The sequence below is a fragment of the Cucurbita moschata genome, unplaced genomic scaffold, assembly GCF_002738365.1.
Source record: "Cucurbita moschata cultivar Rifu unplaced genomic scaffold, Cmos_1.0 Cmo_Scf00006, whole genome shotgun sequence".
In the NCBI taxonomy this organism is placed as follows: Eukaryota; Viridiplantae; Streptophyta; class Magnoliopsida; order Cucurbitales; family Cucurbitaceae; genus Cucurbita; species Cucurbita moschata.
Window position 1 is genome coordinate 2,850,640 of NW_019268522.1, and position 13,522 is coordinate 2,864,161.

The window sequence follows — 13,522 nt, forward strand, 5'->3', positions numbered from 1 at the left end:
GGGAAAGATTGATTCACAGGTCTAGTTGCACTAGACCGGTAAAGACTCTTTCTTCTTCCATGTCTTCCTTCTCTGACATTCCAGCTTTTTCTATTTTCTTTGTTTACACAAGAACGCTTTTATACGCTCTTATTAATATTACGCCAAGCTTTGCTCTAAAAAACCCGAAGAATTCATGCATTCTTTATTTGGGTTCACAAATTGCTTAGAAACATAGAAGTTAAGGTTGTTTCACTTTGGATTGAGAATAAGTTCTTTCTATCAAAAGACCTTCAAGGTGAGTTCTTTCTTCTCTCACTTGAATGATTCCTTTGTGTGTATACTAGATGTTATTGTTTGTGCTTAGGAGGTCCTTATGTTCATAAGGGTTGCTTAAGCCGCTATAAGTCGAGTATATTATTTGGTATTAAAACTTTTTCGGTGTCCTTTGATTTCATATCCACAATCAACCCATGCCCAAGTTATATTTGTACTAAACAACGAGCGAATCACATTGGAAGGAGGGAGAAAGATCATTGAATTGCATGAGTATCTATGACACTCGAGTAAATGAGAGATATATGAATGAACCAAAACCACATCCGAATGAGAGTGATCTTGAATATATGATGAATGAGAAAAACTTAAAGTAAAAGAAAGATACTATATATACTAACAAAGTGCATTTTCCTTTCGATGGCTCAATCATAAGAATTTCATAATTAAGTGAGTTTTACTTGAAGCAATTTTATATTGGGTGACCTCTTAAAATTTTTCTTAGAATGCACGTGAGTGAGGGCAAACCATGTTGGAAGAATTCATGTTGGTCCGTGGGGATAAGTCTTCACTCTTAAGAAGTGAAGAGTAGGTAATGTGATCATGTCACAAGAAAATGTCGGGGTCATCAGATGTTGAATTAGGATTTCGAATCCTGATTCAAATCTTGGGCATGAGTCGTTACAAATGGTATCATAGTGATACCTCTCCCAATAAGATGTGAACAAATCAAAGTGGAAGTTGGTGGACATGTGGACCCGAGTAAAAGGCTCTCCAAATAAGATATGAACAAACCAAAGTGAAAGTTGGTAGCCATGTGACACTCGAGTGACCACATCTCATTTTTGTCCCTCTCACTCTCGTCGGGTTTTCATGTCCTCTCGCTCTAGTTCTAACCTAGAGTTCGAATTATTGAGTCATATTTCATTTGAGCTTGAAAACTGAACGTTACCCAAAAAAAAAAAAAAAAACATTTTTCAAAAGAAAATTTGCCTCTCCATGGCTTTACCAAATCCCCAAAGAGAAATTCATGGGTGTTCATCATCATACACCAAATTGTATGCTTGAATCAATGTAATCATTCGTTCATGAGAAGAAAACTTGGAAATGTCAAAGGAGAAAGCCATTGTCACTCTCTTGCAAGGCTGCAACAGCCTCAACAAGCTTCGAAAGATCCACGCCCATGTTCTTGTTAGCGGCCTCCGCCATCACGTCGCCATTAACAACAAGCTTTTGAACTTCTGTGCCATCTCCGTTTCAGGTTCCCTTGCTTATGCTCAGCTTCTCTTCCATCAAATGGAGTGCCTACAAACCGAAGCCTGGAACTCCATCATCAGAGGCTTTGCCCAGAGTTCATCTCCCATTGACGCCGTTGTTTACTACAATCAAATGGTTTGTGCCTCTTTCTCTTCCCCTGATACATTCACTTTCTCATTTGTGCTCAAAGCATGTGAAAGACTCAAGGCTGAGCGTAAGTGTAAAGAAATTCATGGCACTATAATCCGCTGTGGTTATGATGGGGATGTTATTATTTGTACCAATCTTGTCAAATGCTATGCTGCAATGGGGTCCGTTTGTATTGCCCATCAGGTGTTCGACGAAATGCCTGTGAGAGACTTGGTTGCTTGGAATGCTATGATTTCGTGCTTTTCCCAACAGGGTTTGCACGGGGAGGCATTGCAAGTGTACAACCAGATGAGAAGTGAAAATGTGGATGTAGATGGGTTTACCCTTGTTGGGTTGATTTCTTCATGTGCTCATCTTGGAGCCTTGAATATTGGGGTTCAGATGCATAGATTTGCTCGTGAAAAGGGTCTTGTAGAGAGTCTTTATGTTGGAAATGCGTTGATAGATATGTATGCTAAATGTGGTAGTTTGGATCAAGCCATTTTTATCTTTGATAGAATGCATAGGAAGGACATATTCACTTGGAACTCAATGATTGTTGGGTACGGAGTGCACGGTCGAGGGACCGAAGCTATATTTTGCTTCGAACGGATGTTAGAAGCAAGAATGCAACCGAACTCCGTCACGTTTTTGGGTTTACTTTGTGGATGTAGTCATCAAGGCTTAGTTCAAGAAGGTGTTAAATATTTCAATTTGATGAGCTCTAAGTTTAGGCTAAGACCTGAGGTTAAACACTACGGATGCCTTGTGGATTTATATGGTCGAGCTGGGAAGCTCGAAAAGGCACTTGAAACTATACGGAATTCGTCACCGAATGATCCGGTTTTGTGGCGAATCTTACTTGGCTCTTGCAAAATCCATAAAAATGTGGGTGTAGGAGAAATTGCCATGAACAATCTCAATGAGCTTGGAGCTACGAATGCAGGGGATTGTATATTGCTGGCTACGATCTATGCCGGAGTGAACGATACAGCTGGTGTCGCGAGTATGAGAAAAACGATCAAGAGCCAAGGGATAAAGACTAGCCCAGGTTGGAGTTGGATTGAAATTGGGGAACAAGTTCATAAATTTGTGGTTGATGACAAGTCCCATCGTGATTCCATTGAAGTTTATGAAAAGTTGAGGGAAGTTCTTCATCAAGCTTCCTTGTTTGGATATGTAATTGATGCAGAGACTTTGAAGACTTCCTCTACATATCATAGTGAGAAACTTGCCATTGCATTTGGATTGGCAAGAACTGCAGATGGGACACCGATACGTATCGTTAAAAACCTTAGAGTTTGCAGAGATTGTCATTCGTTCATGAAGGCTGTCTCGGTGGCGTTCGACCGAGAAATAATCGTTCGAGATCGGGTTCGGTTCCACCATTTCAAGGGTGGCCAATGTTCTTGCAATGACTACTGGTGAAAAGTGAACAATGTACTTTCAGTTCTGCAACCATTCAAACCTGCTGCAGCATGATGAGTTTATGTAATTACTTGAGCGTTCTTGGAAATAGATATGGGGTTCTTAATAACCATGAAGACTGCATAGCAACCACAAACTTGCCACAAGGAGGACGCTTTACAGGTTTGAATTAAATTTGTTAAATCATAATTTTAGTTCGGTGGTTGTGATGTCCGACGTTTGGTTGAGGAGGAGAACAAAGCACCCTTTATAAGGGTGTGGAAACCTTCCCCTAGCAGACGCGTTTTTAAGCTTTGAGGGGATGCTCGAAAGGGAAAACCCAAAGAGAATAATATCTGCTAGTGGTGGTCTGGGCTGTTACAAATGGTATCAGAGCCAGACACCGGACGATGTGCCAGCTTTCTCGCTATTTCTCGAAGGGGGTAGACACGAGGCGATGTACCAGTAAGGACGTTGGGCCCCAAAGGGGATGGATTTGGTGGGAGTCCCACATCAATTAGAGAAAAGAACGAGTGCCGACGAGTACGTTGGGCTCCGAAGGGAGGTGGATTGTGATTTTGGTGGGAGTCCCACATCAATTAGAGAAAGGAACGAGTGCCGACGAGTATGCTGGGCCCCGAAAGGGGGTGGATTGTGATGTCCCACATTGATTGGGAAGGAGAACAAAACCCCCTTTATAAGGGTGTGAAAATATTCTCCTAGCAGACGCGTTTTAAAACCTTGAAGGGAAGTTCGAAAGTGAAAGTCTAAAGAGGACAATATCTGCTAGCGGTAGTATGGGCCGTTATAATGGTCTATGAACTTAATGAGTTCCTAAACTTTCAATTTTGTTTCTACTATATGTCACAATCTGCGAGACAACGATGAAGATAGAGGAGCAAGAACAAGGATGGGCAACGAAGGTCAATGAATGTTCAATGATGAAGAAGATGAAGAGAATAACGAGAATGGGAAATGAGTTTGTGAAAGTGTTTAAATTTAGATTATTTGATTTTTTTTTAACAAACATTAGAAAATGTTTTAATAACCATCTCGACGTTCTTTTCACGTGTAACATCAATGTTTATGGAACATACGAAAAAAAACATATCAATAGCAAAATATACTCGAAAATAGATATTGCATACAAATATTTATAACTATAATAAAGTATTTATTTTATTTAAATGACCTGTGTCGTTGAGAGTTTGAATCTCTTTGATCGAGAACGTTTACTACAGACCAGCTCTTGGACGAGCTAACATGAAGTAAAAAACACATTCGATAACGACAATTAGTAGATATCGAATTTTTATGGTAAATCATGGGTTAAAAAATGGATTAAAAATTTAAATGTTTAGATGAAAATAAAATTAAAAAAAAAAAAAATCAAATGCTTAATCATTTTAGTGGGAATAAATAGCGGGTATTAAAAAAATTTCTCCTAACGTCCAGTTTGGCCAATCTTACCGCTCCTCCAATCTTCATCTTCCATGCCCGATCCGACGTCGGACTTCAGATCGATTCGCTCGTTTCAAGTTCTTCTTCCTCTGCATCTCTAATTCCTTCTCTCTCGATTCGTTTTGAAATTTCAGCACTTTCGAAGCTCTGAGGGAGAAACTCTTTTGGCAGTTCCTGAAAATTCAGCACAGGGAGGAAGAGCGCCACGGAGACGGACGGAAGTGGTGGCAATTTCGTTTTGTTCGTTTTTGGTTAGTGAATTTAATCATAATTTCGTTTTGTTCGTTTCTATGCCATTCTTTTAATCATGAGTTGAAAGACGATTGGAAATGGGAGAAGTATCTGTGATGGAGCTGTTCTTCTCTCGTTCTCTTTCATTCTTCCCTTTTTTTTTCTTTTGTATTTGGTGAGATTATAGTTGAGTGTGATTCTGTCGCAGGAGGAAATAGGGAGGTCCAGATTCCGATCAGGGTTTAATGAAATTCGTGTCTGATTGGAGGAACGTTGAGTGTGATTCGAGGAGAGTGACGAAGCGCGAGTTGGAAATCACGTGGCGCTATTGGCCCAGTGAATGCATTTCGACCCCATAATTGCTATTGAAATTTACCCATTTTGGGAGCTGTATAATTTTTAATCAGGCAAGGTTCCCTCTTCTTTCCATTTGTTGAAGGAGGAGGAGGAGGTGAAAGAAGAGAATCGAAGATGTTTAAGTTCTTAAAGGGAGTGGTGGGTGGATCTGGGTCTGGACTCAAAGATCTGCCCTACAACATCGGCGATCCGTACCCATCAGCTTGGGGCTCCTGGACTCATTTTCGCGGCACCTCCAAGGTATGTTTCTTAAGTGGTCGCTTGGGCATGAACATGATTTAACTTTGGCATTCCGGATTGCTGAATTTTGGTTTGTTCAATGCTAAATGATTCGTACTGAATTTTGGTTTGCTAATGCCCTACAAATCTTGTATTGGTGAATTGTCCATCCTTTTCATAGTTGGCTTCTGACTGTTTGGGTCGCTGGTGCATGGTAGCCTATTTATGGGATGAATTTGCATTGGTTTACATTTGACAAATTTGAGTTTTCTTGTGTTTTGGTTTTCATTGCTCAACCTTTCCAGCTTGTGCTTTACGAGGTAGCGAAAAGAACTATCAAAATTCTTCTACGTTGAAATGAAACCATGCTAGCATGAGGTTCATACGCTTAAAAGGAAATGAAATGTAAATCTGGCTGTACATGAACTTGCCTTGCATGGTGTTGCAAAACTCTTCTTGTTCTTCCCTTTTCCCATTGGAACCTTAAACACGTTAGTTAATTATGAAGTGCCGTTTATACAGTTCCTATATAAGAAAAATTTTAATAAGACAGTCTTTGTAAAATAGTGACTTACCGTTGGTGGTGGATGGTTCGTGTCAGATCCCAGCGTTAAAGCCTTTCTAGGAAGGAAGTGGGTTATGGGTACGACTTTATTTGAATAGGATTTGTCTATTGGTTGTAGTACAACTGCATCTTTGAGTTCTAAGAAGGAGGTGGGATAATGAGTTCTTATGGAAATGGTTATATGAGGTTCTCATATTTTTGTAACAACACGGAGGCTTTCAAAAGTAGTGGCTTTAGGATTTAAGTGTTGTATTTTATCTGGTCATCTGCTATTCTTTTTCTTGATAGAGTAACAATTTTCTTAGATTCGTGAAATTACGAAGGAGAAGCTAATGACAATCAGCCAAAGAGGAGTGTGTCTGCAATGGAAGAATCAAGATATATGAACCCTTCCACACAATTGGCGATGTAAAAATGAAAACATCCCAGATTCTTACATTTCTTTTTCTTTAGATATTGCAGCCTGGTTGGTAAAACATTTGGAGCAATAAGGAAAGGGTGATGTCAGAACAGCTTTTGAAGTTGATAGAAAACTATTTTTTCTTGGTTTCTCTAAAAGCCTGCCATGTCTTCCTTGTGCATTGCAACCTCCAATCATGTTTGCTGTTTAGTCTGATGTGAGCCATTAGCAGCCTGGAACTGCATACTTTCTTTTGTTAGGATCTGGAGCTGGGATTTTTTTGCGGAGTTTCAATGAGAAATCTTGTGGAGGATTCATAATAAAAAGTTAGAAGGGAACAAACTCATTCTTTTTTCTAAAGACAGACATCAGGATGGGAAGATCTTTGAGTCTTTGGGATAAAGTGCTATTTTTCACTTTGTGGTGATCAAACAGGGTTAAAATTTTAGAGTTGTACTTACATTTGCTTCCATTTATGCTGAATGGAGATTTTTGTTTTTAGTTAGAGGATTTTTCATCATTGTTTCTTGTAATGATTCTTCTTATATGATTTTTTTTGTCCAAAAAGAGGTTTGCTGTATTCTCATATTCTCCTATCCAAGGGTAATTCATCCTATGCATATTAGAGATTGTTTGCTAGCTGGTTTATATGATATCTGTAGAGATGTATTTGAATTTATTTTCGAATTTTGTAGATCTAACCAATTGCCTTTTTGTTCAATTTAAAACTACTATTTGAGGTGCATTTGGACATTTTCTTTGTCAAGCGGTTTGCAGCTTATATGATCTTGCATATAGGACTTCTATCACCAAAGTCTAGATTTCAGAAAATTTTGGGTTCCTATGTCCATTCCTATTTTCTAATTTATGTATATTTTATGTCGTCTTTATAATCATATAAATTTTCATTTTAAGTGAAGTTGATGTAAGATTGGTTTCATTTTCAGGATGATGGGTCTCCAGTATCTATATTTTCTCTTTCAGGTAGTGATGCACAAGATGGACATTTGGCTGCAGGTCGCAACGGTGTGAGGCGGCTACGAACTGTAAGCTGCAATGCCTATTTTTATGGATCTAATGCATACAAATGAGTTTTTTTTTCCTTCTTTTCTTTTTTCTTTTACTAAAAAACCAAGCTTTCATTGAGATCAAATGAAATAATACAAGGGGGCTACAAAAAGACCCACCCTCAAGAGGAGCCCAATTAACACGAATGAGATTATTTTGTGTCTATTCATAATTTGGATGGCTTTTGTGCTATATAAACTCTATTTTTGTGGATTTTGATCCTTCTTTTTAAACAGTTGATGATATTGTTGCAAACTTGCTCATTAATAATGTAATGTTATACCAAAAATGTCATGTGTGTGGATGAGTCTCAGTTGTATGGGCCAAAAAGTAATTTTCAATAACAAGCAATCTACTTCCCTTTGTCTGCTTCACTTACGTATTATGCTCCTAGTTTTACTTCATTTTCCTCTTCATTTATACTAGGGATTGATAATTTCTCTTGCCATCCATAAAATCTAACATGCAACTTTTTAAAGAATACGTCGACAGAATGATATCGACATTAATAGTCAAAATCTGCAATTTTATTCAGGTTAGGCATCCAAATATTTTATCCTTTCTTCACAGTACTGAGGCTGAAACTATTGATGGTTCTGCTTCCAAGATTACAATTTATATTGTTACAGAACCTGTTATGCCATTGTCTGAAAAGATCAAGGAGTTGGGTCTAGAAGGTACCCAAAGGTATAAGCAATCCAACCAGCAATATCCAATTTTGGTTTTTACATGCGGTTAACATGTTTTTTTGTTCTGTTTTGTCATTCATTTTTCAGAAGGGCTAAATTTTTTTGTTTTGAGCTTCTAAAATGATCTGCCTTTAGTAGTTTTATGCCTTGGAAATGAGTGCTAGTTATTGATCTTTAAGAAGTTCAAAATGTGAAAACGACAAGGTACTTTTCATGTTATGAAATGCATTGTTTGCGGAATAGTTTTGTCTATTTATCATCAAAATAAGATTGCCCAACTCTTGCTCAAGGAGCCCTCTGAAAATTTCTATTGGAGGATTGAAAATCTTATTATATTTGCTTGAAATCACTTATGGCACAAACTGTCTTCCTTCAAGGAAATCTCCACTACTATTTTAATAATGTAAAATTTTCAGCTTGATAGCCATATAGATTTTTACCAGAAGCAAACTTTTCATCTTGATACTGCTGCTATCTAGCAAAACTCTTATGCTACAAGATTTCATATTTGGAATATGGTATTGGTTTTCACTTTTTGTAAGGGTGGTATATTTTAGTCATTGACATTGTTCTGAATTTAAAATGTGAACTTATTTAATATCAATCATGATAACATAAAAATTATTCAATGTATTGAACAATATATTTTTAAAATTTTAATAAAGGAAAAATACACTTTTAGTTCTTGAGTTTTGACTTAGGTTACATTTGAGCGATTGTAGCTTCAAATTCAATATTCTTCCCCTTGAAGCTTCTGATAATCTCAATTTTAGTTTTTCCCGTTGGCATTTTTGCTCACTGTTGTAAATTTTGGTTATGTAGGGCTGATTGGACAATTTGTTTATTATTTTTAAGCCAGCTAAACATTATATATAAATATATCCTCACAGCCTAAGAAGCATGAATATGGACACGACATGACACAACAATACGTCAATTTCAAAAAACTAGGTGGCTCAAACAAGCTAGCAAGAATCTTGGAGGCTCGAACCAACCCTGAAAACTTGAAAAACACAAGAAAAGTAAAAAGCCTTGAAACAAAACAAGAGCGAAATTGTCAGCAAAACACATGGGAACCTTTGCAGACTGCAATCAATTGATAGCCAAGAGATCATAAACTTTAACCAATGCTGAAAAGATTAATCAGGCAACCAATCAGGGCTGAAAAACATGAAAGAGGAACCAAAACATCAAAACCTCAGCGAAGACAAAACAAAGACCACATGCTTTAAGAAATGATGCGAATTTGGAGGGTGGAAGAGACTTTTTGTCCCATTCCTAAAATAATATGTCAAAGGCTTTAGAATAAGAATCTTCAAAAGCACCATCGTCCTTGTTGAAATCCGAAAATGAATGTTCTCACATTGCTCATGCTTACCTTGGAGTCTGCATTAGAGGTGGCGATGTCACCACGTAAAGGAGTAATAAATGCCCAGTCAACCCTACATAACTAAAAGTTTACGGCAATGACCAAAAATGTTGACGATGGGACTAGAATGGAGTTCATCCCAAACCCCAGGGGTAAATATGTCGAGTTTGGAAATGAGGAAAGGGCCTTTGTGAACGTCTTTGATAATGTTCTTTACCCTGCTCTATCTTGTCGTATGTTGAATTCTCTCTTTCATTCCTACAACTTTTCTTTCTTTCTTCCAATTGGAGAAGGTTACTGTAACTCCTTTAAATTGGGGTGTTTCTTTTATTCTTTTTTTTTTTTTTTTTTTTTTTTTTTTTTTTTTTTTTTTTTTTTTTTTTTTTTTTTTTTTTTTTTTTGTNTATCCTTAATACATCAATGAAATTGTTTCGTATAAAAAAATCTTGAGTTTGAAACCTTATAGACCCAAATGCAATCAAAGTCAGACCTTAAGGACCATGTCATGTCTGTTCTTTGTTCATATCCATACTTGTTAGGAGATAGTCTATCTTTTTCAGTTTTGTGTTTGATGTTGCTGCAAAATAGTCTCAAGTATATTAATGATGGGTTTGAAGCCGTCTGTTAGTTTTCTTCTTCCATGGGTTCTCATCACAGCAGTTTTATCGAGAAATGGTTTGATTAGTACTTTCGACCATGGTATTTTTCAAGTTCCACATTGAAGATTATCCAGATTTTGGCTTCATTGCAGTTCGTATAAGGTCTGGTAGGGATGGAATTCTCCAGCTGTTCTTTGGTTGGTTCTCTTGTTAGTTCCAAGTTTTGGGTTGTATATTTTTCTTAGCTTTTGGTTGTTTTTTTTTTTTTTTTTTTTGGTTATCTTGTATTTTCTCGATTCTGGATTGAGTTTTTTTTTGTTGACTCAGTGTATTTTTTTTTATTCAATCAATTAAAATTTGTTTTTTTCTAAAGAAAACAAAAACAAAAACATTCCTGACAAACTCATTCCTCCTCTGGAATACATCCGTTACTGGCAGGGATGAGTATTATGCTTGGGGTCTGCATCAGATAGCTAAAGCTGTGAGCTTCTTAAACAATGACTGTAAACTTGTAAGTAGTTTGATATTTTGCATCTGGATCTTAATTATGCTAATATTCTATGTGGTCAAACCATCTCTTCATTCTCACCTTTGAATTGGCCCTGCCCCAGCCTGCCTCCCCTGCTCCCTTCAAGTTTCAACTTTTTAACTAGCTAAATCTCCAACAGGTTCATGGTAATGTTTGCTTGGCCAGCGTAGTTGTAACTCCAACCTTGGATTGGAAGCTCCATGCTTTTGACGTGCTTTCTGAGTTTGACGGAAACAATGAATCTTCCAGTGGGCAAATGCTGGTAATAGTATCTCTTGAAGTCTGGAGTTTTGTGCGTGGATGTTTCCTTATCTTTTCTATTGTGTTCCCCATGTTATGTTTATGAGCTGGAATTAAGAAGCGAAAGGTGAAAATTAATACTGAAAGCCTCCTTAGTTGTGAGATGTTTTAAAGAACTTAACATTGACTTATAGTAGATGATATTTTATAACATAAATGGTGGACTGTCAAATTGAATGCTACCGAGAGGTCTCAGTCTCAAAACTGAAGTCTGTTTAATTGACACTGTACCCTAGTCAATCGGTAATGGATGCTTTCTCCATCAAAATAGATGTGGCATGAATCCATGGGCATTATTGACATCTTGTGTCTTTGTTCTGCCTTCTGGCTTTTGATTACGTAGCAATGTACAAGGGGTTTATTTTAGATTTTCTCTTTAATTGGAAACCAAAAGCTATTGTTTGTACAGAAGGTACAACAATTATAATAATATGTTAAGAGGGTAAGACGTTCCCCGTACTGTTGATGTAAAAGCAGATTACAGAAAAAATTCCGCCTAGAATATTTGGAAGTGAAACAAAGATTATCAAAGGGCTCTCTCTCTACTAGACCAACTAAAAGTGAGGAATTTAACTCTAGGCGTACCAGTCTAACAATTTAAAGCTAGGAAATCTTTCATTGTGGCACTTGCAACAGATAAAGATAGTCATCCTTTGCTTTCTTTTAGGTCCTCTTATTGCATTCAATCTTGGATTTCTGTGTTGGTAACTTGGGTATTTTCTTCAGCAATATGCCTGGCTCATTGGATCCCAATATAAACCGATGGAACTGGTGAAGTCTGACTTGTCTGTTATTAGAAAATCCCCCCCATGGGCCGTTGATTCTTGGGGCTTGGGTAAGTATTGGTTATTCCTACTGTTTGGGTTGCTTATTTATTGGTTTTTTTCAATGAAGGAATTATCGTATCCTGTTGTGCTTTGGTAACCTTGTAGGAATTCTTGCTTTGTTAGTTATTGACTATATATACAATTTAAAGGGAAGAGTCCTTGATGATTGAAAATTTAACATTTGCAAACAAATTAGCAAACTTTGATTAGGAGTATGAAGAAAAATCTCCTGCTTACACCCCACCCTCAACCCAAGGGAGCGTGTTTGATTCTCATTATTGACATCTTGAGTATGAGCACAATCCTCTGCAACAGAACGTCAACTTTGTGAATATGTTTTTATTTCCTTCAGAATACTGAATTTTTGTACTGGCAATGGCATAATACCTACATGCTAACCACGTTCTTGTTTCAATATTTTGCAATCTGACTATAATGGATGCTTCTCAATCAGTTTGCACTCCTGGTGTTGTAACCAATAGAAGTTATAAATTTCAATCCTTTGGCATCAGGAAAAATCTATATGAATTTGTGCAAAGGGGAAATGGTATTGGAAACAATATTGGCTAATGTAGTGGTTCTGATAAATGTAGAAGATATTTTGACACTATTATCATACATACATATCTTCTCAGATTGTTATCATACGTTTACTTTCACTTGCAGTAATGTTACTTTATTTTTGTTGATAGGTTGTCTCATCTATGAACTTTTTTCTGGTTTAAAGTTGGGAAAAACAGAGGAGCTGCGAAATACTGCTTCCATCCCCAAGGTTTCTATTCTTATTTGAAAAATGCTCATGGGATGTTGAGTTTTCTCTTATTCTTTTTTCTCAAAGATTTTCATTCCTCACAATCAACTTTATGCTATACTTCAGCTTTAAACAATTTGTTCTCATGTTTTCTCTCTTTCGATTCTATGTCTGTGCACCAAAATACTTTGGCAAGGTGAAAGACAGTGTTGTTTAGGAGGAAACGCTGATGAAGAAGTCTCTTTTCTCAATAGATGTGTAATGGAATGATCTAGGGAGTTGAAAGGTTGCTTCTAACACCTATAACTGAATCCCTTGTACTTCGACATTGTCTTTTTAATAAAAATTGAGGTTTCGTTGAAAAGTAAATGGGAAAAAATGCAAGGGGCATACAAAAATAAACCCATCCCTCAGAAGGAGCTAAGGTAAAGACGAGGGCTCGAATGAAGCAAGATCAAATTCAACCAGTAATTACAAAAGTCCTTATGCATTGTTTTGGTTTTCATGATCAAACATAACCACCTATGATTCTAGAATGTGTACGTTACTTCCTCGGGAACATTAACTGGGTTCTTTCAAAAGCAAGTCAGTTTTTGCTAATATGTGTCTTTGTGTTTTCTGCTCTATTTGGTATACAAATTCATGTTGCTTTTTTACTTGCAATCTCATTTGATTGCTTTTGAATATTGAGGGATTTGTGGCATACAAATTCATGTTACTTTTTAATTTGCTCTTATTTGATTGCTTCTGAATCTTGAGTGATTTGATTTCATTCGTGGATGTGTTTGCCAGTCTTTACTTCCAGATTATCAACGGGTATTGAGCTCTATGCCTTCTCGCAGGTTGAATACATCCAAGCTTATAGAAAACAGTGGTGAGCTTTCTTATTAACTGTAATTATATTTTTGGATTACCAGAATGCACTTGGCATCATTATGGCCTAATTAAAATCGCTCTTTAAACACTTCGATATTAAAGGCCTATGGGAAGGTGAGTTGTAGAAAGGTTAGAAATATCATTTTCTATTTTTTAAAATGAAAAATGCTTTAAATTTATTCTAATTTTCTTTATGGAGCTTGTGGTGCATAAAAAAAAGGGGGGGGGGGGGG

General features: G+C 37.0%; 2 protein-coding genes across 4 annotated transcripts in view; both read left to right on the forward strand.

Moving 5' to 3' along the window:
• The first annotated feature begins 1,189 nt into the window (after positions 1-1,189).
• LOC111444025 (pentatricopeptide repeat-containing protein At3g56550) lies at positions 1,190-3,176 on the forward strand. Its single transcript, XM_023081936.1, has one exon. The coding sequence runs from the start codon at positions 1,363-1,365 to the stop codon at positions 3,067-3,069; it is 1,707 nt and encodes a 568-aa protein (XP_022937704.1). The 5' UTR covers positions 1,190-1,362; the 3' UTR covers positions 3,070-3,176.
• Positions 3,177-4,475: 1,299 nt separating this feature from the next.
• The window catches only part of LOC111444185 (probable inactive serine/threonine-protein kinase scy1), an 18,334-nt gene continuing 9,287 nt past the window's right edge, over positions 4,476-13,522 (forward strand). Inside the window, exons 1-9 of one of the 3 annotated variants that reach the window (XM_023082178.1) lie at positions 4,476-4,749; positions 4,949-5,337; positions 7,229-7,327; positions 7,885-8,036; positions 10,445-10,517; positions 10,675-10,797; positions 11,562-11,670; positions 12,355-12,434; positions 13,206-13,287. In XM_023082178.1, coding sequence (XP_022937946.1) covers positions 5,212-5,337; positions 7,229-7,327; positions 7,885-8,036; positions 10,445-10,517; positions 10,675-10,797; positions 11,562-11,670; positions 12,355-12,434; positions 13,206-13,287 — 844 coding nt within the window. In that variant the 5' untranslated portion in view covers positions 4,476-4,749; positions 4,949-5,211. Of the gene's footprint in view, positions 4,761-4,948; positions 5,338-7,228; positions 7,328-7,884; positions 8,037-10,444; positions 10,518-10,674; positions 10,798-11,561; positions 11,671-12,354; positions 12,435-13,205; positions 13,288-13,522 lie in introns of all 3 variants that reach the window. The other 2 variants (XM_023082180.1, XM_023082179.1) reach the window with 2 other exon arrangements.

Bases quoted from the DNA above. Each gene is read 5' to 3' on its own strand.
- LOC111444025 (XM_023081936.1), top strand. From the start codon at position 1,363: ATGTCAAAGGAGAAAGCCATTGTCACTCTCTTGCAAGGCTGCAACAGC.